This window comes from Anopheles coustani, chromosome 2 (assembly GCF_943734705.1).
Source record: "Anopheles coustani chromosome 2, idAnoCousDA_361_x.2, whole genome shotgun sequence".
Classification (NCBI taxonomy): Eukaryota; Metazoa; Arthropoda; class Insecta; order Diptera; family Culicidae; genus Anopheles; species Anopheles coustani.
In genome coordinates, this window is record NC_071289.1 from 19,099,038 (window position 1) to 19,124,247 (window position 25,210).

A 25,210-nucleotide genomic window follows, 5' to 3' on the forward strand; every position below is an offset into this window, starting at 1 on the left:
CGCGGGCTGATCCTTCCAACACGTTCTTCTGTGCCCCTTCTCCCTCTCTCTCCATTCACGGGTTTGTTTATCAATGAACACAAAACTCACATACTCGCCCCCCATCGCAAACCCTTTGCGAAGGGTTTTTGTTTTGTTATGTTTTGAGACGGCAACCAAATTGATTCCCGCGGGTACGCTTTCGCTAATATTTTTCCTTCCTTTCTTTGACCCTAAACTGTTTTCTTGCCGGCCGAAAGTGACGTCATTTTGCCGAACGGTCGGCATCGTTCGTTAAAAGTTTAATGAACCAAATACCCATCATCATCGTCCGAAGCAATAAAAGCGATGAAAAATTGATTCATGTAAACGGGCGACAATAGGAAAACAGACAACCATTTAAGTATAATCTCAATGGCCTTAGTGTTTTTCGAGCTTCGAGGGGAGGAGGGGATGGTGTGTAATTCCTCTGATAGGGTGTTTTTTTTTTTAATTTAATTTGTGTTGTCCTTTGATGGAGGAATTATAAAACATTCCATGTAATGGCCCACAGACCTAATCGCGCGTCCACTCACCCCATTCCACCACCAGAGTCAGGGCTTGAAGCCCGCAGCAGTAGAAACATCAAGTGTCGTTCCGGTTCCCCCAGACGCGCGGTGTGCGGGGAGCGGCGGCACGAGCTGTGCGGAAAAGTGCCTTCGATACGAAAATAAATAAATCAAATCATCAACGACCACGAATTCCGCCGTCACTCCCCCCATCGTCAATGTGATTCTTTCCCTCCCCCTCCCTGCTTCCCAGAGCGTGGAGATTGGAAAAGGCGGCGGCTTCTTTTGGCGCGGCACAAACACGGCATTCTCCTGTCATCTGTTGACCAGCACCACCGGCTCCTGCCCCTTCTCCTCCTTCACCAACCCGTGCACCGCGACGTCACGTCACTTCTCCGCGCTATCAGCCGCGGGGCCGCATCCATCCACAACAGCATATCGTCGTCGTGGTCGTCGTCGTCGGCGGTAAGTTTCACAGAGAAGAAACACAGAAAAGAGCCGCCCGACCGCGCACACTGATAAGCGGAGCGCGCTGCAGAGCGTTGTCAAACGAGTGAGTGTCCGCCCTCCGTCCGCCTGGCGCTTTCCCCCCACTCGGTCGTTCCACCAACAACCACCGACAGGCCCTTCGTGATGGGCACATAAGCGGGCAAATATATACGAACACGTTTCCATCCGCAACGAGTCAACGGTCGGTGTGGCACAGGGTCGGGTGGATTGAACAGTGTCTGGCATGAGGTGGATTTACATTTCACTTCAAATTATTTTGTTGGGACATTTGCTTGAAACCACAAAATACAGTTTGTACTAGCGTCGGATTGACTCTTCGTCAAATTTATACCAACAATATAATCATCTTCCTTTTTAAATGTCAGAAAATCTCTAGTTGGGTACTTTCCGAGGAGAGTTACAGCGACCAATCGATCGGTAATCATCCATTGGTAGTACCGGGAGGTGCCAAAATTTGAGTATTGAACCCATGACTTCCTGACAAGATGGGTCCTCACGCTACCGCTGTGGCATAAATTTCCCTTAACCAGTGAAAATAAGGCCTAGTGTTACTGAAATACAAACACAATGACCGATTTAAATGAAACCTTTTTTCACACAACGCAACATTCACAACTTATACACACCGGGATATATTTGATAACTTGTCGTGGGAATTTCAGTTTATGAGTACTAGTTTGAAGCTAGGAAGCGATTTACTGTAGTTTAAAATTTGCTTAATACAACTAAGCATGAACTGTGTATTTTAGAATTTTATATTTGAGGAAAAGGATAAATTACAAGTGCACATATGTCAGTCCCAATTCCTCGCAATATCGCACTTCGAATTGTTCGCTTATCAACAATGGATTACAATCAATTACATATCACCATGGAATGGTACGAAGAAAAAAAAAACACAAAAACACACACACTTATCAATTCATACCCAATGCCTCCGCCGGCCGGTTCGCTCCTCCATTACCGATTGGAGGGCCCACCTCAACCCTCGCCGGATGACATTCACGATGTACGGCCGCGGAAAGGACTTCGTCGCCGGGGCGGCACCGGACCCCGTCCGTCCGGGTTCGTTCGGCTCGGTGGTGTGTACTCATTGAATGAATGTAATCGCGAATCATAAAAAGTAGTACAATAAATCGGCAAACTTCAAACAGGCCGCATACTCACACACGGTCCCTCTCCTCTTGGTCCCCTCCCCATTAGGCCCTTCTCGCTGAGGGAGTGTGTCTCATTGTCGGAACCGACGGAGGTAGGTTTTCCTCTGATCGATTCCCTTGGTTTGCGGTTTGTTTGCTCGTTTCTCTCCCCTTCCCAGCAACTCCCTATCGAAGCTGATGATGCCGTATAGCAGGGAGGAGAGTCCCATCGAGAAGTATGTTCGCGCAATGTTATGCATTCGCGGTCACGCCGACATTCATTTGATCAAGGCTTGGCGAGACTGGCTGCTTTAGCTCAGCGAGGTCGGTTGCTTCTTCCCGCTAGTATCAGGGGTTGGTTCTACTGAATGGGAAGATTCCGCTTCGGAACACAGAAGGTGGACTTAGGACATCGCAGCCATTATCTGCCTCAAGCAACAATCAATTTCGTCAACAACGGGCCATATGCCATATGGTCGTGCCGGCTGCATTACTTCTAACAGACGGCCTCTGACAGGCAGACCTTGTAGCTCTGACCTCTTGCTCTAAGAATCCGCAAGGTCCAGACGTACCGTTATCGCCTATCAGTCAAGCCGGAGCGGAGACTAGGGTAAGATCATCCGTATCTAATTGGTTTATGGTAGGCATGACCTATAACTGGGACGTGCATAAATTGTGAAGAGAGAATTTCTATCTCCTGAGCTCACAGCATACATCAGCAGAATGTTTTTACTTATGGCCTCGCAAGCTTTGCTTGTTTGCAACCCTTGCAGTAGAGTAAACCCTAACCTAACGTAATATGGTTTTCGATGAGTATGAGAGTCCATAACCGAGTGGATGGATTCGCACTTACCTCTAATCGCACCCGATCGGGATCACTCCGGATAGTGGCGGCGGTGGTGTTGATGGTGTTAGTTGCACCACCACCGCCGGAACCACCAGCCGTCCCCGCCATACCCGCCGCCCCCTTGTTGCCCGAGCACTTCCGGAAGGCGTCCTTCGGCGCTTTGTGATGCTGCGAGGTGGCGGACGTGTGAAGGTGCCCGTTGTTGCCCGACTGATGAAGGTGGCCACCGGCACTGGGCTGATGATGGTGATTGTGGTGATGCTGCTGCTGCTGTTGGTGGTGTTGGTGCTGGTGGTGATGGTGGGATGCTTTGGTCTGGCCGGTGCCAGCACCGGCGCTCGAGGACGACGACTTCACCTTCAGCATCTGCTCGCGGTCGCTGGTCAGCAGGAGGTCCGGCGGGGCACTACAGGCCGACGGGGCCCGCCCGGGGTAGATCAGTTCCTCCGAATCGGTTGCACATTCCTGCAGCACTGTGGATGGATTGGGACAACACAAAAGCAAAAGTTTTAATCTACGAAAAGTGTACCGATGATGATGAGGTGTTGTTTCAAGCCCGGAAATATTTCATGGATTGTAGAGGGAACATTGGCGAGGAGGAGCGCTGGATTGCTTCGGTTTCACTCGAGCATCCCCCGTTTCTCAATTAAGCAGACACATGAAAGAGAACTCGCGCGTACTCAATGAACCGAACCTCAAACGAATTCCTGTCAATCGAATGACGTCGCAGCGCTCGTTTGCGGCCGTAAACAACTCCCTACGCTCGCTCCAAGGGGGTACTTGAAAGGCGCGAAAAATCAAAGCACATCACTCACAGCTTCGCGGAAACCGTGTGGCTCGCTAATGGGATCTATTTCCTTCCCCCCTTCCCGCTTCTTCCGCTGACACTTTTTCTTTAATTATTTCGCTCAGCCGTCGGTCGCTGGCAGCATTTGGATATTTGTTTCCTAGTTTCGGTTTTCTTCCAGGTTCCTCCTCCTCTCACAGATGGGTTTTCTCCTGGCCACACACTCACAAACGGTTGGCGCGATTGGAATGCTTCACTTTAAGGCACACTTGCGTGCCGTTTCGCCTTTGATCTTCGCTTCAAACGGATACCACAAACGGGTGGAAAAAAAAACTGGGACGGTACCGGGGAAGATGCCCCGAACGCACACGCCTGATCGTCTTAATGATGGTGGCCTGTTTTTGCGTCATCGTGTTTGCGTGCGCCGTACTGTTTGGGGTGTGGTGGTGGTTTTTGGGGCGAAAGAGTTGTCACTCCCCGCGACACGCGGTCCTAATGGTGCGCGCGCGCTTCTAGCGTTCCGCTCAAAGTGCTTACCAACAACACTGGCCGCACACCATCTTCTAATGGTTCGTCCTCCTTCAACACCGAATTCGGGTCTCCCTTCAAACGGCGGAGCAGCAGCAGCAGCTGCCTCGGGGTGGAGGAGAAGATCTCCATTATTGAACACCGCAACTTTGTTTGATGGGCCAAAACGGCTGTGCCTGCGTTTCGGTGAAAAACGGGAAAAAAGCCGAAAACACTTTCGACAAACACTGAAGTGCCCTCGAGGGACCGTACCGTCGGCGTTAATGTCCTTGTTGACAAACGAGACCGCCGGGGGGGACGAAAGCGCACTTTCGCAACAGTACTTGTGGGTGAAAATCGGAACCATTTTTCCGAACCTAACACACATCCTCATTTCTTCACACTTCTTTTATTGTTTCGCCCGTTTAAAAAAACAGGGGTTCCCAGTTTTTGAAATGTTAAATCACTCCACAAATCTAACACCTTCTCTACTGGTTCTGTTTTGGGGAGTGAAGGAAATTAATGAACGGAAAAACAACTACTAGCACAGCAGGGGTAGCAAACAAATAAGTGGAAAGATAAATCAATTCGTGGATCAAGAGGATTTTACGGGCTGCAGCGCGTTCGGCTTGAAAGGAAATCCGACCGAACTTAAAAAGAACACGAGCGCCATAAATTCCTCGGCGGATGCGATCAGGAAAAGATCAAAGAGTTTGAATCACATGTGAGGGCGTTGGTTTTTCTTCCTTCCGTGATCCTTCCTCGAGGAACGAAACGAGGTGCAAACTGTACTTCCTTTGTTGTGTTTGAACCGTTTTTACTTTATATTCCCCCCATCGCACAAGAGAATAAAAAAAACAACCACACAGTAGAGCTTTGTGACCATCATCGGAGCATTTCTTGTGTTTCACAGGTTGAACAAGGAGGATGCAAATGAAATTCGTTCAACCCCAGGCCAAGAACCCAAGTGACTGAAAGTCGATTTGTTATGCTGCATCAACGTAGAAACCAACGTCATTATTTCCTGAAAACACACGTCAAAGGGAACCGGCTGGTGTGGTTTGTTTAATTTCGACAGACTGTAGAGAATGAGCGGAACGATTAAAACTGGCAAGCGACGTTGTTCATACGCTCGTCCGCGACCTATATTGTGATTTTTGTAATGAACGAATTCTCGATGCAGCAAAGATGAAAGAACGCCTTGGCGGATCGGCGTCGACACGAAAAGTCGTGTCGAACGTTCCGGTTCCGTTTGCTCTCCCCCTTCCTGGTCGACGTCATGCTGAACTGGTAGCAAGCAATTTTAAATTACTTCCTCCACGTGGTGCCAAGCACAAGGGAGAGGAAAGGAAGGCCCCCGCTCGTAGAGACCTTTACGTATCATACTTTTTTAATTAAGGCATCTAAGGAAGTGATGTTCCATTCTACTTAGAGTAATCTCCATTTTCTTTCTGAGTAGAAGAGAACGGAAGAACCGTAGCCTGTAACCGTAAAAAAAACTTCATCTCTGTGGCCCATGCAATGCAATTAATTTTATACGTTTCGCTAGAGGATTATTTACGCTCATTTAATATTTATATGGGCGAAATGAAATGCATTCCCGTCAAAATCAATTACTCCAACGTCAACAACATCTTTTGTTCCATCCTAATAATAATTACTCTTCCGTACCGTCTGTGGCTCTACCGAATTTTCCAAAAACTCCTGCAGCGAAATGAATTTCCCGTCCACCGAAAGGATAATACATGATTGTCAGCGCGCTTCATTTGATTGAGCCCGAAATTTACCATTCAATTTCCCACAACGAATACGTCCGAATTTTCGGCGAAAACATGCCAACATTCGGGTCCGGGGTTTGCCACGTGTGACCCCTCCTCTTTTTACCGGCCCTGCGTTTTCCCTAGCCAACCGACCGGCCACTTTATTTCGGTGGTTCGGTGGTAAAATGGAAACGTATGCTCCAATGCACATATCGACATCAACCGCTCAATTGCACTCGAATCGATCGAAAACGAACGACCGGCCCAGAGTTGTTTGTGCAGATGACGCTATGGTATGCATGAATTTATCTACAGATGAAATGTTTAATTAAAATTTTAAATTGAATTCCACAGGACCTCCTCCTCCCTCCAGCACCAGTGCGATGCCGAAAAATGTATTCTCATTTCGGATGGCTAGATAAGGGATTAGTACCAATGAGCCAAAAGGTTTTATTGGATAGTACGTCCTCTTCTATGGCTGGAAAAATACATGAGAGGAGAAGAACCACATATTCACGCTTTTAACATAGAGTTATTGGTCGGTAGATGTTCCTCATTTCGCTGATTTTTTTTCTAGATCAGATCAAATTGGATGCTAAATTGCCTGCAAACGTTTTCTTTTAATAAAAAAAAACAGTTTCATTCCATCTGGCAAAGGAAAGCGCAAGTGTAGATTATTGAAAGAGTGGAGAGAAAATGCAAAAAGATATTGGAATCCCCTTTTTGGCACCGAATCACGCCGATAATTTAATTGAGAAAAATCGTGCAGCGAAGCGGACCGAAATTTTTCGGCTGCAATCCTTTTAGTTTATTTGGGAGCCAACTACCCAAACTAGTAAACCAATGAGCCGTGAATGGAGAGAAAAGTTTTTAGGAATGGCCGGTGGCGGTTTGTGCGATGTGTGCGCACTGTGCCGGTACGTGATTGGTGAGCTAAACGAACGGATTAGCAACGGCTTTGCCCGTTTTAGGCAATCAAACGGTGTTTCAGAGGTTCAGCAGCCGTATCGAACGGATGCATGCAAACGGCATGTTTCCCCAACGGACAATTTGGCGGAAGGTGGAAAAAGACGCGAAATCCTGACACCGTCTCTCGAAAAGTTCGTTCCATTCGACATCGGAGCGTTGTAGTGGCACGCTGTGCGATAAGAGCTCGAGGGAGCAGAAATAGACAGACAGACAGGCAGAGTGAAAGCTATCGCTTTTGGGCACTCGATTAAGCCCTGGTCTTTGGGATTGGCCTGTCGTCGTTGTTCGGCTCCTGGCACATGAGGTTTCACACTAGTCACTGGTAGGATGCAGGAAAATTCAGCCAATGATATTTTCACCAGCTCAGAGAGAAAATCACCATTGCAGAAATGGCTGGGCGAACAACTTTTATCACATAACACCACCAGCATGCGAATGGTCGTCGTGACCTGGATCGAAAAGTTTTCCCATTTAGTTCCGAATTCCTTGCAGAAAAAGCCAGCACACACACACACACGTACACAAAGATGAGGAAAGCGTGCCTTTCAGGTGAACCGGGTTGATTTTCGAAACTATTTTCAAAAGCCAAAATAACATTCCTCATCCCAGCCGTTCAGTCCCGTGTGCGTGTGCCAAAACGCTTGTGCCGTGATTGTTGGAATCGTGAGCCACACAAATCAGGAAACCCTATTTTTGCATTCGCATCACGAAGGAATGAATTTTACGACCCTTTTAAGTACGAAATTAGCTGCTCGAGCGAAACCTCCACATTAAATTGGTTGGCTCCTAATCGTGCAACCTTTCTGGGGAGACCTGGGGGCTGGTGGTAATAAAATAAATCGATTGACGCGAAGGCACAGCAGAAGGATTGCCAATTTCCGGCCACCAAATCCAAATTCGAGCTGCACGAACGGAACGCCGTCCAATACAAAGTAAATCCACTTTGCGCCTTTCGTTCGGACACCTAGCGTTGCGTGACTAAATTTTTTATGGGGACAGTGCGCGGAACAAAACAAACATATTGGAAACGATTAATTGGTTTGGGCAAATGGAAAGTAAAATCAAATTGGTAAGGAACGAATGGAATGGAGAACGCAGCGGTGTAGAAACAAAAGTGTAAAGTTCTTAGTCACGCATCCACCAACTATATTTAACACTCGTAGATAAATGACAGAAAAAAACGCCGAAATAAATGCCCTTCCAAAATAAGATCAAACGAAATACACCGTCCACGCACGAATTTATATCGCGAGGACGCATTCGGTTTCGGCCACTTGCGGAACTGCCGAACGATTTTTCCAGCACTTGGATTAACGTCGTGTTTTTGGTGTTTATTTTTCTCGGCGATTTACGCCCAACTCACCACCTTCCAAACGACAATGACTAAGAAAGGGCACCATCTTACGGAGGCGGTAAAATAATCTCACAGAAGAAAACCGAAACCGGTGGCCCATATGGCACACGCAACAAGAAGCTGAGAAAGAAAACACGCCCCTCTCGCTGCCCCAAGGAGCTGCGGGCATCATCGAAGCATAACTGTTGCGCTGATGACGATGTTGAGTTGTTGGCACCAGGCTCGGGGAAAATATAGCCCCAAAATGTAGCCGGAAAAGTAGAAGGAAACCCCCCCCAGGGGCCCCCGGAAAAAAAGGAAGATACACAGTAGCGGCAGCAGAACAGACGACAGAAATGGACCGAAAAACTAATAGCGTGTCAGCGGTCCATCCATCCATCCGTTCGTCCATCCAGCGCTGCGCTCCTGCCCCTTTTGCCCCCTCCCATTTTCATGCCCGGTTTCACGGTTCGATAAATGTCGAGGGAACATCTTCGCGAACTAAAAACATCTCCGAGCAGGATGGAACCGGGTCGCGCGGGGCGATGATGTGGGGCTTTTCGCGGCTTTGAACTTTCCGACGCCAGTTTTTCCAAGGGCCAGACGCGGTGGGGGAGAGGGTAGGTTGGCGCGTCAGCATGCCCGTGTGGACGACCCGGTTTTTTGATGCAGAGAGCCGAGCGCCCGCAGCCGGTGTTTGATGTGACAATAAGAAACCACTTTTGGCCGAATGGCACGACAGAGGGAGGGAGGACCGGGTAGAACGGAACGGAGGTGGCGCACAAATATGTCTTTCTTCGTGTGAGCGCCAAAAAAAAACATAAAAACAAATAATAAAAACAGAAATACATTCCCAAGCCACTCCTGCACTCTTTGCGCGTTTTGCTGATGCAATTTACAGATGTTGAATTTTATAGCTCTTTATTGCGAAAAGCGGCGGCAAACCCGTTCCCCTCTGGCAGCGAAAATGCAGCGCCGAAGAAATACCCCGACGGTTCGCTTTTCTTTTTTCTTTTTAATAGTGAGGAAAATTAAACCGGCGAGCGGAAGGATGATGGAAATGGAGTAAATTAAATAAGACGAGCGTACCGTTATGGACAATTAGTTCGGGTCGTAATTTAAGTCCTGGATTCCCGGGGGGTAATTGCATTACGGTGTACAAATAAGGACTACGTGGTTCGGAAAGAGTCACTCATTTCGACAACATTTTTTTTAGAAGCAAAAATTGGTAAGCATTCCGCTGCATGTAATATTAAAACATAAAATGGGAAATATTCTAGTTTAGTTTTATTTGAAACAAAACGAAACTTATGATTTCCTCTAAAAATACATCAGAATAACAGTGGCTCATGTCTCATGTTAGGTTCCATTTCCCACTTCAACCTTTGAAGGGCGCCTGGGAGCTACTACAAGCAATTAAATCCCTTACCGCTGCCGGGCGGTGTTTCGTTTGGATAATCCATCTCAGAAAAACCCGAACAGTGCAACATTCTAAAACAGCATACTTCAGTTGCTGCTCAAGTGGCCAGGCATTCCCGGATGCAGGGGGCAACTGCACGGAATTTCGATTGATGTCACCAGCACCGGGGTGGTTGTGGTTTTGTACAAGGAATGCAGGCAGGTTCGAAACACCAACCGGGCTGATCTTCTGAAGCAAAGCAACGAAACCGCAGCACTATTACGACACAAACCAGACCCGGCCGGGCCTATTTTCAAGTGGTTGTTGCCGGCCTACTGTAGCGGTGAACAAGTGGAGCGGTGGGTTTCCCTCCGATGGTGAGAAATGTTGGTTCGTTTTATTTTTTAGTTGTTCGGTTCGAAATCACTCGAAAATGCCATCGAACAATGGAAACCGGGTCGAAACCATAAGCCAGGATCGACGACACACTCCGGGTGGGATTTTGGTGTTAGAAATTTAGAAACAATTCCATTCCCATGTATAACCCGATCGTAAAGTGGAACGGGTTTCCATTACAATGAGAAAACACTTTTTCAGTAGCAAATCGTTGAAAGTTTGCTTCTATGAAAATGATGGTTACAGAATCCAGAAGGTTGAATTTACTGAGAAATGGGAAGTCACTTCAGTGAAGCTATTCAAATTATATCAACCATCTGGTGACAGGCCATCCCCCGTACTTCCAAGACCGTATTATAGTTTTATAATAGTTTGCTCCGTAGTTACCGGATGGAAATGTATTCGAAGCTATAAAAACTGGCTTCTTCCTAGACAGGACTTGTCATCGTTCGTTGTTGCGAGGTGAAAATATTTGCCTGCCAGCGCGATGACAGCTCTGTCGAGCTGCCCGACATTTCCACATTCCGTGTTCCGTGGGAGAAAACTTTTAATCGAAAACATTCCATCCCCTGTGGCCCAGTGTCCGGCGGGCGCATTCCCGAATCTCTCCCTGCGAACTGGCAAACACGAGCATTACGTTGATGAAATATGTCCCAGACGTTTGTTGGCGCTTCGGGAAACACAATTTCCTAAAAATCTTTATTCCCTCGAGAGTCCACGCCATTGGTGTTGGTTACGGAGGCGATGAAAACGTCCATGTAGCGTTTGCCACAGCTAGCGCACACATGCTCAGGCTAGAGGACGAATTGCATATGCTTCCCCAAAAAAGGAACGCCACCGCGAGGGGATATATTTTCCGTGCGGGGTTTCAACTCGATGCAAAGGCATGCAGAATATGCATTTGTTTACCAGTCAAGCTGACAAAACTACCCGACAACGACTAGACACACAGTGTCAACGGTAGGTTTTAGGTTGGTTAGATTTGTAGATTAATTAAAATGTATCACACATACACACGTCACGCCGGGTCCCTGACAGCGTTGACGATGACGGCGACGACAGCAGCGGACACCGCTTTTTAATGGCGCTCCAAACACGATGTCGCTCGGAGTTAGACAAAAAAGTAGAAATGAAACAAGAAACAGGAAAGGCAGCATGAGGCAAAGTGCCAACCAGTTCACTAGAGGTTGCTGCTTTCCGGTCCGGCAAGAAATCAATTAACCGAGTGCGAACCGTGAACCAAACCAACCGCAAGTGCGAGTGTGGTTTGCCGTCATCCTGTCAGTGTGTGCCGGTCTTTTAAAACGGTGCGCGTCCTCCCAGCAGTGAAGCGGTGGATATGAATGTCCCCGACGACTGTCACTGGATGGTGATAGTTTGCCCTTTTATTACGCCGAGTGACCGAGTTCGGCGTAGATCTGATCTCTTTTCGTCCGACGATCGTTCGATAGCGGGTCGGGGAGATCGTGTCAAATGCCCCATCTTAGTGTCGGTAGAGATGTTCACTGGTTTGCACATCAACCTGTACTCTATTCCCGTGGGACACTCCAGTCATTTGAAGCATGATTCGAAACATTTACACAAGTGAAGGTAAATCATTGCACCGTTGTGAAGAGAGTGCAGCCGCGTCACATTCTCACATGTCAAACGATGAATCTAATTGGATAAATATAAAGGAAGGAAAACAAAAATGTCTCGCATACATCACGAAAGGGGCGCCCGAAACGCGACATCGGCAGTTACATTTCTCCACGCTAAACGCCAAAGTGTGCGGGCAGGCAACCTCTTTTCGTTCGTTTCGTACGGTTTCCTTTCGGTTTTTTGATGGACGTGAAATGCTATCCTCACGACTCGCCGTCCAGTGGTGTGACGCCACATTAAACCACACCGCCGCCATCATGACGACGATACCACTAACCAATTGCTGCTCCAGCTGCTGAACCGCATATTGGCGGCTTGTGTCATTCCGCGATGTGGCCGGAAGAGTTTTCTACAGTCGAATCACGCCGCGGCACAGATTTTTCCAGCCATCCATCCATTCATCCACCGGAACACAACGGGCACCTTCTTTTTGCCCCTTTTACTGGCCAGTCGTGATGGAATTTCACCGTAACGTGTCATCAGCAAAACCCCACCATTCCCGTGTGCGCCTGCGATACACAATAACGTTACTTTTTTCCCCTTTATTTTTATTAGTTTCAGTGCCCCGTTGTATTCTACTATTGCTCGCGTTACCTTTTCCTCCCGATGGGGGCGCTGCGGCCCCGGTGAAATCGGACCGACACCCGGCATCGTTTAAGGACGGGGTGGTGGATTAGACCCTCACGGATCAGGAAACCTGCCCCCACCCTCTCCTGTCGTAACGAATGGCACAGCGTGGCTTTGGTGGCGGCCACGAAAATGTCATTTCCAAACCGCAACAAACAACACAACCGTGGCCTTCTCTCGCCTGGTCGGATCGTGAGTAGGCGATAAAATTAAACGTGGCAAACCGACACCGCCGGCCAGGGGAAAAGCTCACGCAGCATACGCGATCAAACCGATCCGAGAATTTTGCTGCTGCTTCCGCACACGTTCACGAAGCTGTGATGCTGAAGATATTAAGCGTAATGGTAAACGAAACAAATCCAGCGGAAGGTGAACAATGCCCTTTTAAGGGCGATGGTTTTATTGTCGGTTGTGATTGGAGAGCGGGAAAGAGGGAAAAAGGTTTAAATGACCATGGCGATAAAGGCACGAAATGATGAAACATAAAATCATTCATTCACACCGCACTGAAGCAGTTCTTAAATTGGTCGATTGGGGAAAACATCCCCCCCAAAACCAGCGATCGACCAGGATGATAAAAAAAATGCATTGTTGACTGTTGAGTTGAGTTGTTGAGGAAAAACTAGAACCAAAAATCGAATTTAAAGTATGGTTTTAAATTACATTCGTCGTGTTTACAAACCCCTTTTTACAATTTCTACAAAATTGGACGAGTAAACATGTTTCATAAAATGAAGAAAGCCAAAAGAGACCTCGTAATCACATCAAAAGAAACCAGCGACACCGAGGCCCGTCCGGCCCAACATTTGCTAATTGGTGAGTTAGCATGGGTGCACTAATTTAATAAGCGCACATATTAGCGCGACCAGGACAAGGAGGATATGCGGCATCGTCTCATCTCGTATTTGGAAGCTTGCCGAAATACGAAACTTGGTGACACAACACGACGTTCGTGTAAGCAGCTTAACTACAAATACTTGGCGAATAACTTTAACAAATTGAATGTATTATAGAGAAAAAATTGAAATTAATAATAATTCACAGCGTCACGTTGAGAACAAGCGCATGCGAGGAAGAAAAATGCTCCTCCATGGTAGAAATAATTATGAACTGTCATAATTGTTAAATTAAAAACACCCTCATGCTACCACGTCCAACGTTGACACGATTGATGGCCAGAGAACGGCATCGGGTTGCATAAAAAAAAAACCCCTAAATGACCACAATTCCCCCAAAAAGGTTAATGGAAAATAACGAACGCCATCTACAGGCAGCAGCCTGGTGGTGCATGGAAAAAAGAACATACATTTTCAAAGCACACTTACACACACCGCAAAATTGGGGGCAAAGGCGAGCGAAAAAAGAAAGTATTTAATTTAAAAACTGCACATGAAATATGAGATGTACCCATGCATTCTGGGGCCGGGTCATCATCGTGCAGTCAACAGTCCGTCGTCCCCGGCGCGATGGATCATTGCCACCGACGACACACGACCCGGCGTCCGCTTTCCACACGAGCCGCGAGATCGGTTGACGTTAATGGTTCCACCATGCCGGCGAGATGGATGATAATCGACCCACCGTAAGGGAAAAGGGTAAACCCTGGGAGGAGGGGGTGTATGTGTCGGTGTGTATCGAGAGATTGAGTTTAAATTGATTCCGCACGCCCGACACGGCGGGCAGATCGAGGGAGAAAGATCTGCACTGCAAAGGAGTGCACAACGAAAAGGTAATAATAATAAAAGTGGTAGGACACATGATCACTTTTTGGTGGTTTAATTTTATTATTATTACTTTTTCGCTTAGCCTTTTTTCCTCTCTCGTGCCTGATTTTACTTGCCACGGCCAGCCGTCTCCGGTTGACGATGGTGACACTAATTACTGTCACATTATGATGAAATCGGACGCCGAAGGTGGTAAGAGTTATGAGGCCCACCCCGGGGGTGGAAAACGGAACACCGTACTGGAGCTCGCGCTCGCACTGTGTGTTTCCTCATGCTTTCACACGGAGAAATTCATTATTTTCACAAATGTGTTTTTTTTATTACAGAGCGTAACGAGTGTTCACAATTAATTAGATTTTCAAAGGTTGATGGGAAAGCAAACATTATTTTTACACAATATGCAATAGAAAATATGAAAGTAAATTTTCAAATGAGTTTTAGTTTTAATGTTTGAGCTTGAATCCGCCATCGTAAAATGGTAATGGAAGTCACGTCTCGTCCCTGACGCATAAAATAAAAACAGGAACAAACAACGGTGGGCAATTGTAAAGTATAAAAATAAAGCGAGGTATCTTGCTTGTCTATTGTTACGGTAATCCTACAGAGTGGAATATTTAAAAACGACTTAAAACATAAGCTACCAAGTCAAGAAAGTGCTTCTTTTCGGCATTCGGAGCACGACGTTCACGTTCACGAGCTTTAAAAAAAATGACGTAAACGGGAAGAAACTCTCCGACTAAGCAGGACTGTTGGTGCTGACTCTGTTGGTTGGCCGGAAGAAAATAATCCGTGCTTAATTCCGACCACCAGCCCGCTATGTCCATGTATGAAACAGTCAACTTAGAGAACAGCTCGTGACTAGCGGTGGATGGCGAGAAGAGATGCAAAGCCGGAGATACATGTGCAAACCAACGAAAGCCACCCACCCAGGACCGGATGGTGACCTGGCCCAGCCAGCCCGAAACCACACTACAGAGCAGATTATGATGCTGGACATACATCACATGGCGGCGCGAGGTCCACCGAGTGTTTCCTACTTCAAACGGACCGGGCCGTTTCCGCCACAGGAATGTTAAGTAGGGCCCCGGAGCAGCGTGGTAGGATTACGACTTTCCCGCTGTTCGGCAAAGCTCCTCCAAAAAGCCACAAGCTCCCCAAAGACGCTAGCGGGGCACGGGGGGAATGGAACAAAAAATATCACTCTCCATCATTATTATTGTTATTTCGGCTCAAGTTTTGATGAAAGATGAAGTCAAAGGGCCGAGGCAGCGGGACTCGCGGTGGGACCCGACCGAGGGTGTGGATTTAAGCAAAACCGAGCGGTATTGGAGTGGGAACGGGAAAGGAGGGCAAGGGGGTAGGCGGAAAAAAGGAGAGCTAATGAAACGCTTAAATGGGTTTTTATGGGTGGAAGAATAATCTCGCATCATTTATGGTTTCTCTTCTTTTCTTCGACCGACGATGATTTATTAAGCTCCAGCTCAACCACACACACACACCCGCGCGCGGACACATACACCGACACACGTGCCCAATTCGTCTTCACAAGTACCTCCATTAGCGCCGAACCGTGTGCGCAACCCTCCCCCAGCTTCCACCGTTGGGCGGTCCATCCCTTGAGCGGTCGCTTAGCATAAGGAAGGAGAGAGCTTGAAGAAAATAAGCTTTTCAGTTTCAGTTTGAGGTTTGAAGACACCAATAAAAAAAAGTGTCCTGGGGCGGTTTCGGTGAAGGTGTTTGCTTCAAAAGTTTAGGGTTCAGTGTTTGGAGGGAACTGGTTTGTTATTTCTGTGCCTCGCATTCCATACACAATTTTAGCAAAATGCAGTTTGGCGTTTTATTTAACTTTTCCAATTTTACAGTTGTCTGAATTGCGATACTTATTTGATAAATGAGACATAACCATTTATTTACTTTCTATACCGAATGCAATACTATATTAAAAGTGTTTTTCTTCTCTTTGTAGGAGTTTAAAAGAAGACCCTTATGACTACTCTGTATCCTTGTAATATGAATAAAAAATTCCTATCGTGAACGAACATGTCTCGAAAGCGAAAAACCCCCAAGGACGAACCTGGGGAGAGGGAAATCCGACCCACTTTTAATCAAATATTCAAATTTCATACCGTTCTTTTCAGGTTTATTCGAGGGAGCAGGCGCGACAGAGGATATAAATCATCGAGCGAAATCAATAGGTGTGTAAAGGACGATTACAATCGGTGGGAATATTTAACAACTGAAAACGGTATGATTTATTACCCAGCCCACCTTTGCCCTTTCGGTAACACTAAATCACCGCCGGCATGTTAGGGAATTTTCCAATATGCTTGGTTGAAATTGGTTGTTTTCGAGTTTGGGTCGAACGGGAACCTTTCAATACCTGATAGTAGAGTTATAGTTCCTCCCTTCCACCTACAAGGATGCCAGGGGTCGGTTACCTTTTTTTCCCATTTCCTTGCCCCAAATTTTGCACCAAAAGAATAAAAAAGAACCTCAATAACCTCAATTTATCTAAATTTATCTGTAGCACCACATTTAAATGTTTTATTGCCATTTCCCACCGCGCGAGAAACACGGAATAATGCTGACATCGCGTTTAATCGTTCGGCAACAACAACAGTTGTGCCGACTCCCACGCGCGAGCGGTCGAGCGATTAAAAAATCGTAAACCCAGCCGAGGAAAGCGAACCCGCCAGACGCGTGAAACAAATATACAGATTACATCCTCGGATCAACAGATTGCCGGAGTTAAGCCCGCCATTACGACCCCCGGGTTAACTTTGCTTCATCGGGTTTGCGTTCGGATTTAATTTACGCTATATCATCACACACATCATGCATTTCGCGTTGAGTTATTTTGGGAAACACTTTTGTCATCTCTAGTTGGTTTTCCGTTCAATGCTTCTTGGACAAAAGGTGATTTCCGTTGGCCCTCTCAAGTAAGAATTATGATTATGGGCAAAGTTATCCTTGCGTAGGGAGAATGAAAACAAAATATGAATACTGCTTACAAAAGTAGACCAAAAGCCAGGTCAACGAGGAAAAGGTTGCAATTAAATCCACGACGATAACCAACGTGAAGTTAAATTATTTAACAGAGACATAATTTGTGGTTTACTTGTTTTGAGTTATTTCGTGCGGAAAAACTATCTTGCGACAACGGGGATTAAATCTCTGACATTTGGCCAACATAGTTAGAGTGAATCATCAGCATACACCCGGACCACGAACGAAAACCACATACATCAAAGGGAAGCTACTATTCACCGGTTGCATTTGGGTTCCGATTTAGTCGTAGCAACTCCCCACCGCAACCATTACACCATCATTAAACTCCACCGAAAAACATTCCGAAAGTGGTGGTTTGCAAAAGGAAAGGGACGAATGGCGGCGAACAGCAAAATGCACCTTTTAACGCATGACGTAATCACACAACTGGCGCGCTCGTTTGGCAGCCATTTTTTTTCGGTGGTTCGCGGTCTTTGATGTGCGCTACTGTGCGTATGATTGCCGGTTGTTGCACCGATGCATTCATCCGATGGTGTGTGTGTGTGTGTATATGTGTGAATGTGGTTCAAGTTGTCTCTCCAAGGGTGGTCTAGGATTTCGAACGGACGAGTCGAAGGGCGGTGTTTGATCTTTCGACGGCAACCGATTAGCAAACCGATCCACTGGAAAAACAAACGTCCATTTCCCTCACCACTTTGAGGTCATTGAATGTTGGATGGGTTGATTAAAATTAAACTAGTTTGATTCAAGCACGTGTAGTTTTTTAAGCAAAATTGCATGCCTATTGTTAACCGAAAGTGAAGTTGTTAAATAGTTATAAAAAATAGGATTACATTTTAGTAAAAAAAATTTATTAGTGGCATGGCATTGATATTTTAAAAATGAAAAGCCCATTCGACACTCTAGCAAAAACGCGCAACATGTAAGGAAAAGGCGAAAACATGTAGAGATTTTCGTTATTTGTCATTTGAAGCACGAAATTTGCGCTAGACAAATATTTAGCTACCCGTGTTTGGTTTGGACCGTCAATGGCGCCGTTTTTTTTAGTAGTCCGACAAATCGCCTGTAATATGTATGTTACTCACGCGATCCCGTCCCTACTCTCTCTCTCTATCTCTCGTTTTCCTCTTTTCCATCGATATGTTTTCATGTGAATGTTTTCAAAGCATTTCTACACTAGCCCGCATCGGAACGAGTGTGTTTGCTCAAGCGGGGTTTCTTTTTTAGCAAACGAAATCAAATGGCGAGATGGATTGTGGATCGTGCGGAATGTTAGGAGGCCCCAACAGAAAAAGAAAATAAAAAAATCTAGATTCGAATTGCCCCTTATCAAAGTCCACACCACCACACGCCTATATCCGTTTTCGCGCCCAAACAAAAAAAAAAACCCAAGCAAATGGCTCCGTGATGGTAGAAGGTGCCCCGGTCGTGGTCGCGGTCGGTCGCGAAATGTAAATTAATCACCTGCAATTTGTGAGCCCGAAGGTGGTGGTGGCGGCGGGATTGGCCGCGACAGGAGGGGGGGTTTCCTTTGAGCGCGTGCCGCGCGCTCCCGGTGACAATTGTGAACAAATGGGATTGGAATGGCGCGGGTTTTTCGTGGCGTTCCGCCGTTTTTGCGCGCGCTCTCGTCGCCTTTAATCTTGTGGCGCCAGTCTTGATGGATGCACGAAGCGAACTAATAAACCCGTTTTCCTGCTCTCCCTGCCCCGCCTCCCCCCTCGAAGGGGCGCAATAGAACAACCCGGGACTCGTACAGTGGCGGCGGTTGGAATTCGGTTCATCATTGACAGTTTCAACAAAATTACAATCAAAAATAAATTAGCTTGGTTCGTGGTTAGCATCCGCTCGCGAATTGACTTACTCGTGCTAAACAAGTTCATCTAAAGTTCACCCAAACGTTGTGATGTGTTGCTCCCTGGACTGGTGTGGACTGGAAACAAACCGGTCGGAGGCAGGTGATAAAAATGGATACAGACTGTATTAAAATACATCCCAGCCGCCGTATCGATGCCGTTGTCTGGAGGCGATGGACGATAATGAAAATAAAAAAAGTAAATGGCAAAACGGTTCAAGGACCGTGCCCCGATGCCGCCAGGCTCCAGCTGAGTGTGTTGTCGGCGGCGGCGGCGGCGGCGGCGACGATCGATGATGTCGGTCCCATTTGGTTTCAACCTGGTCGACCGACACGAGAGCCGGCGGCGCCCAAAGGTTCCACCGCCAAAGGGGTTGTGGACGCAGCAAAAAAAAATAAGTTGTTGTAAAACGAGCGAGCAAGACGAAAAATCAACACACCATCATCTTGATAGATGATCCTTGAAGTGACTGCACAATCAAAGCCAATCGGAACGGATGGAGGGACAAGAAACGCCTGGGAAAGGGGATGGTTGGTTCCTCGTTGACAACCGCAAACTTCCTCTGGCCGGGGGATTGGTGGTGGGGTAAGAAAGGAGTATTGCACTCTCAAGTGGGCTGCGGGTGCATTCACATGTTCCTCCATCTTCACGATGGGGATATGTGTGTGTGTGTGCAGTCGGTTCATAAATCATTAATTAATACCGCGCGCGCGGAGAGCACGAGAGCGTGATTCGCGGGAAGCCCGACGGATGTTCAACAGAACTGGTTGGCGGCAAACACAAAACACCTGCACGACGCCCCACCCACCTCAACACTACATCCCCCGCCCCCTCCAGCGTTTTGTAATTCACCCTACACTTCACTCGCCCTTCTTTTTTCCCGTAAGAAACGCTTCCCGACTCTCTTCACGGTTCACTGTCAGATCCGTCGGGGGGGAGAACCGTGACCGCAAAGGAGGCGGTGTAAGGAAGGTGGAGGACGTTGGGGACGGTGTTCATCAACAGGGACCGACAGCGGTGCAGCAGCGGCAGATTTGCTTTTGATGTTTGCCGGACCGCGACCGCCATGAGAGCGGAGCCAATCGTTCGCTAATGACAGAAAACACATCGAATAATCATAAAATCGAGTCACCGGACGGCGGGGTTTGTGGGTTCGGGGGAGATACACAAGCACACACTAGCAAATCCGTCCCCCCAGCTTCCCTGTATCATCTTCATCCGGCTCACCTGCAAGAGGTTGAACATTTATTCAAAGTATTTACGTTTTCTTCCCCAACTCCATTATTTATAGTTTCTCGCTGGCCAAAGTGACAGTTGACAGTTAGGATAACGAGAGAGATTGTTTGGTGAAAGTGTTTACAAAATTGAACTTCATAAAAAAGATCTTATAAAGGTAAGCTCGAAAACGTAAAAAAATCACTATAAAAATGCCATCATCATAAAGGTAAAAGGTAAAGTAAAAGAAACATGAAGAAAATAAGGATAGTTGCGGCTCCCAAAGGTGTACGCTGCATTCTGATCAGCTATAACCGATGGCCAAAGCGTTTCCATGTTTGTGCGAGGTGTCAAAAGGGCGTACGTGTAAACACCTTGTGCAAAACAGGACGTGACCGACACACGGGGTTCAGCTAGGTACCGTTGTTTTGCTGTGCTTCAATTGTGGTGAAATGAGAAATAGCTTAGCTCAACTATGGAAAGCAGCAAGAAATGTGCCATTTCAACGACCACAACACATTCATTCACAAACTGTCCAATTTGGGAACGTTTCCGAAACGCAAATACTCGTTTTGGTTCCGATTATTTGAATAACATTCCATTCGGTTTCGGCTTTAGTTTTCGCTGGCTGATCGTCGGCGAGATAAGATGATGATTTACTCGCCAAATATAAAAGTGATGATCAGCAGGCAAGGGTATTAAAAAAAGAACTTAAGCATCTATTTTAATACGAATCGGTGAATTAATTTCTCCTCCAATGTGGGAGCACCGGCAGGTGCGGTCGTAACGAACCAACCCGTTCGCTAAAACGTTCCCGGCATAAGAGGCTTTTACAATTTACTGGTCGCCGTTGTTAATGTCCCCGGGACACACGGGATTGCACACACGAACGGAAAATCAACTCCCAGAAGTTGAAGATCACCCACAAACCAATTTACGCACGTGAAAGGGAAAAGAAGCTTTTGCAACAATTTTGGTTTTCCCCCCTTTTTTTACGTATCTTTGCCTCCTATTAATGGCAATAAAAAAAATATGGCCACTATCCTCCATCCGAGCGGGAGACACTTCGCCCGGGCGGACCAACCCGGGCGGCACTCCTTTTGCGGCCCCGCTGCTTTTTTTTTTGAGCGGATTTGCGCCATTGGTGAGTTTTATGTTTGTGCGTCTTTTTATTTCGTTTCTTGAATTCCAAGGCTTTACGACCCGCCGTTGGCGGGGGGAAGTTGCTCGGGGGTGGTAGAGCTGAGGCGCTGAGATTAAGATTCCTTTTGAGCACGCTTCCCAAGCGGCTTTTGCCCGAGACGCCCGTCGTTTCAAGGTTTTCCCCTTTCCGCGAAAGCAGTTGTGTGCCGGTGCTCTAATGCTCCATCATCAACGTTTATGGTAAGTATAAGCATGGTGTGGTAAAGTGGCTTTCGGGACCAGCCGACGACGCAGGCCTAAAAGTGTATCCAGCCGTGGTGATTTTTTATTTACCCTCGAGAAAAAAACACACACACACTCACATACTCAACACGCGCACGCATGATCGGTCCGTCGATGTCGCCGTGATGCAAAGCATCATAAAAAAGGTGGACTATCACATCAACGGCAGCAAAAAGCAGCAGCAGCAACAGCAGCAGCGAAACAGCAATCATAAATGTAAAATAATTTGGCGCTTTTATCTCCGTCGCCGAAATAGTGCCAGTGGTGGAATTAATGTTTGCTCTTCCCTCCCTTCGATCCTTTTAAACCCATCTTTCCCCCGAACGCCGATTGTTAATGCCATTTTTATGTTGAATTTTTTGAATGAAAATTTGATAGGAAACAACTCAGACGGGATATCTCGACGGAGAGAAGGAGAACCCGTTTCCTATCTTCCAGAATTTGCATGCTGTTAAAAGTTTAACCTAAAAGACGTGTCCTGTATAGTATTCTGACGTGAAGGCTTATCTTCTTTAACATGTTACACGTTATGCATGTCGCATTTCGAAAACTAAATGTACAAACGTCCAAATATCTCACAAATTTTTCTAAACATGACGCCGTTTGATAGACGCACAGTAATACCAACAAAGGAACCCACTTCCGTTTCGACAACCTCGTTTGGCAGTCCACTTCAGTTTTCCGGTGTACAATTAGATCGAAGCACTTGGATGCCGCATCCGCCCGATCCTGAGCCTCTTCTTCTGCTCCCGGTTTAAGGGTCCATGTTCCAGGAAAGACAACTTGAGAGGAACTTGAATAGAGAATTAAAACTCCTTCAGCAGCTGCCAAAGGCAGACCGTTTCTGGCGCTCTGGCACGTGAAGGGACAAGGGATGAGAAGTGCACACAGGTTTCAACGAGCATCTTCCGGCCACTTCTTCGGTGGTCCAACCGGAGCCGGAGTTCTTTTTCATCCGCACCGGTCTTGGAAGCGAGTCCTCCCGGATCATCCGGCGATTTTCGACAGGATATATCGAAAATCAAAACTCTACCGGGACTCGAGGAAGTCGAGGGGGGGAGCGTAAACGTGAATTCCTAATGAGGAAAGGCCCGCGGAATGCAGAATGGAACTATTAAGCTGCTGCCGACAGGCGGAGTGAATGGAGAACCAATCGTTTTCCCATTTTCTTGGAACTCCCCGTTCCTCTTCCGAGGTTGGGCGTGAGAGAGCGGAAAGGAAGACAATGTCAGGGCGCAAGACAGAAGGGCTTGTCAATGATGCCAACAGGGACGGTTCAATCCTGCTGCCAGTCACCGGCAAAAGGGTTGAGATGATATTCCTGATTCGTTCGTATTAGTTTTCATCTCATCGAATTCCGTATAATGCTATGAATTTGAAGAGGTCTGTTTTATTTTCTTTTCGGGTTCAACCCTCCACGCCTGAAACGGGAAAGAATGCGCACCGGGCTTCCTGCCATTGTCCTTCGACCGAATGCTCTACCCTTTTGGCTCGAGCTCACAGAACAAAACGAACCTTGGAGGAAACCCTTGGAGCCACAGAGCACAAATAAAAGAACAAACTAGTGGAACACGATCCTCCATCCTTTTTCGCGATACACTCCGGGGATGGTTCGGTTCAGGTGGGAAGAAGTTCGAGGGCACCGGAGAAATATGATCCAACCCTCCGCAACGCAAACGGCACAACAAAGGGGCACATAATGAGCCCTCTAGATTACGTTGACCGCGGCATCGCGTTCATGTCCTTGGGACAAGGATGTCGAATTCCATTTGTGTTTCTTCTTTTCTATACCCTAAATTCCCGCACGGGAAGATTTCCTCGCTCACTATGGTCGGAATTTAATTGGACAAGCGAAACGTAAAGCATATTTTCTAAAGCATTCCAAAGGAATTGCTTTGTATGTCCACCTTACCGCAGTGGAGCCTTTTATTACATGCTTTTGTGCGTCTTTTTGTTTTGTCTTGTGGAGTTTTGGATTAATTTAGCGGTGCACAAAAAAAAAACAACCGGAAGAAGTAATTAAGTCGTAAATATCAAACTCCGGTGGGTTGCTGTCATGGCTCCATTGCAACCGGAAGAAGAGGAAATTTAAAAAAAACACACACACAGCATAGCAAGAAAAGGTAATGGGAAAATCGACCGCCATTGTCCGAGATCTTGTCGTCGTGTTTTCTTAGCCCATTGCCTTTTATTCCGTTCCATCCTTCCCACCCCACTACTGACATCTGTCATTTGCTCCGAAGACAGTGATTAAATAAAATCATAATCAATCATTCTTTCTTCATTTTGTGCGTTGTGTGCGGGGGGATTTTTTTCTTGGGCCGCCAACCTCCTTTACGGTAATCATCGCACGGTGATCTCCGGGGCCCACGGAAGGGACCGTTGCGTCACCGTTTTGTCACCGGATGTCGGAACGGAAGTCGAGAATGGTAACTGGAGTTTGATTAATGAGATACCGAGACGCAGCATGATCCCCAACAAAAAAAAAAAGAAAAACAAAAAACAAACCGGGACGAAAGAGATGCGGGCAAAGTAAATGATTTGAAAAAGCTGAACCTGACATCAGTACGTAATTGAAACGTGCACGGGAAAAAGTTGTTGGGAAGATTTAGAATCTTTTTCTTTTCAAAATAAAATTAAAAAAAATGGAAAATTCCCAACTGTACCAATAATCAAAAAGTAATAGAATAACTCTTTCCCTAGGTTCAAAACATAAAAAGTACATCGTAACAAATTCAGTGCGATTAAGTTATGATAATTAAATCTCATTCCCCTTTCACACCTACAAAACGGTGGAATTCGTTCATCAGCAAACGTTCGCTTAATTAATTAAGAATGACGAGAGTGTGTGAATTAAAATATCACACATCAAACAGCGAAACAAAGCCGTGTCCATGTCCGATGGATAAACCATCCATTCACAGATGGTTCGCAATTCCATATCGAATCAAAGTAACTGAAACATTAAATAACTATCTGTCCATCGAGGTTTTGCAATGAATAGTGCATTAGAGGAAACCCCCCTTTTTCCTCACGGGCAGCATCGAGAACGAGATAGATAATCGAGATAAATTGAAAAACTCCATTTTCAGCTTGTGGGTAATGGAACAAATTTTACTTTTTCAATTTCTCGTGCCATCCGGCGCGCTTTCACACAGTCACTGTTCGAACCATTATTTCTGTTGCTGAAAATGTCTCCTCGGGGAGGAGTAGGAGCAAAAAACAGAGATAAATTCAATCACTCTCGTTCACACACATACACACACACACACCAACACATATTTCCCATGGGAGCGAAAGCTAACATTTTTCCATTTCGATTCACTGATAAATCTTCCTTTTGCCGCATCGAACATATTCCGGAAATTAAATGGAAAGCCTTGTTGGAAATGCTCGATCGATTTTCCACACCAACAAAAAAAAAAAATGGGCATTTTCTGCGCGATCGCGAGCCAGTGAAATTCCATATTTTTTATTCGTTCCCCATTTCCCACCCCGCGGTGTCACGAGTTATTCGAACATCGGAAAAACGCCAATCGAAG

At 46.5% G+C, this 25,210-nt stretch overlaps 1 protein-coding gene across 1 annotated transcript in view; it reads right to left on the reverse strand.

The window, feature by feature from the left end:
• Window positions 1-25,210, reverse strand: part of LOC131267195 (protein naked cuticle homolog) — a 65,967-nt gene that overhangs the window by 8,558 nt on the left and 32,199 nt on the right. Inside the window, exon 2 of the mRNA XM_058269994.1 lies at window positions 3,027-3,493. Coding sequence (XP_058125977.1) covers window positions 3,027-3,493 — 467 coding nt within the window. The remainder of the gene's footprint in view (window positions 1-3,026; window positions 3,494-25,210) is intronic.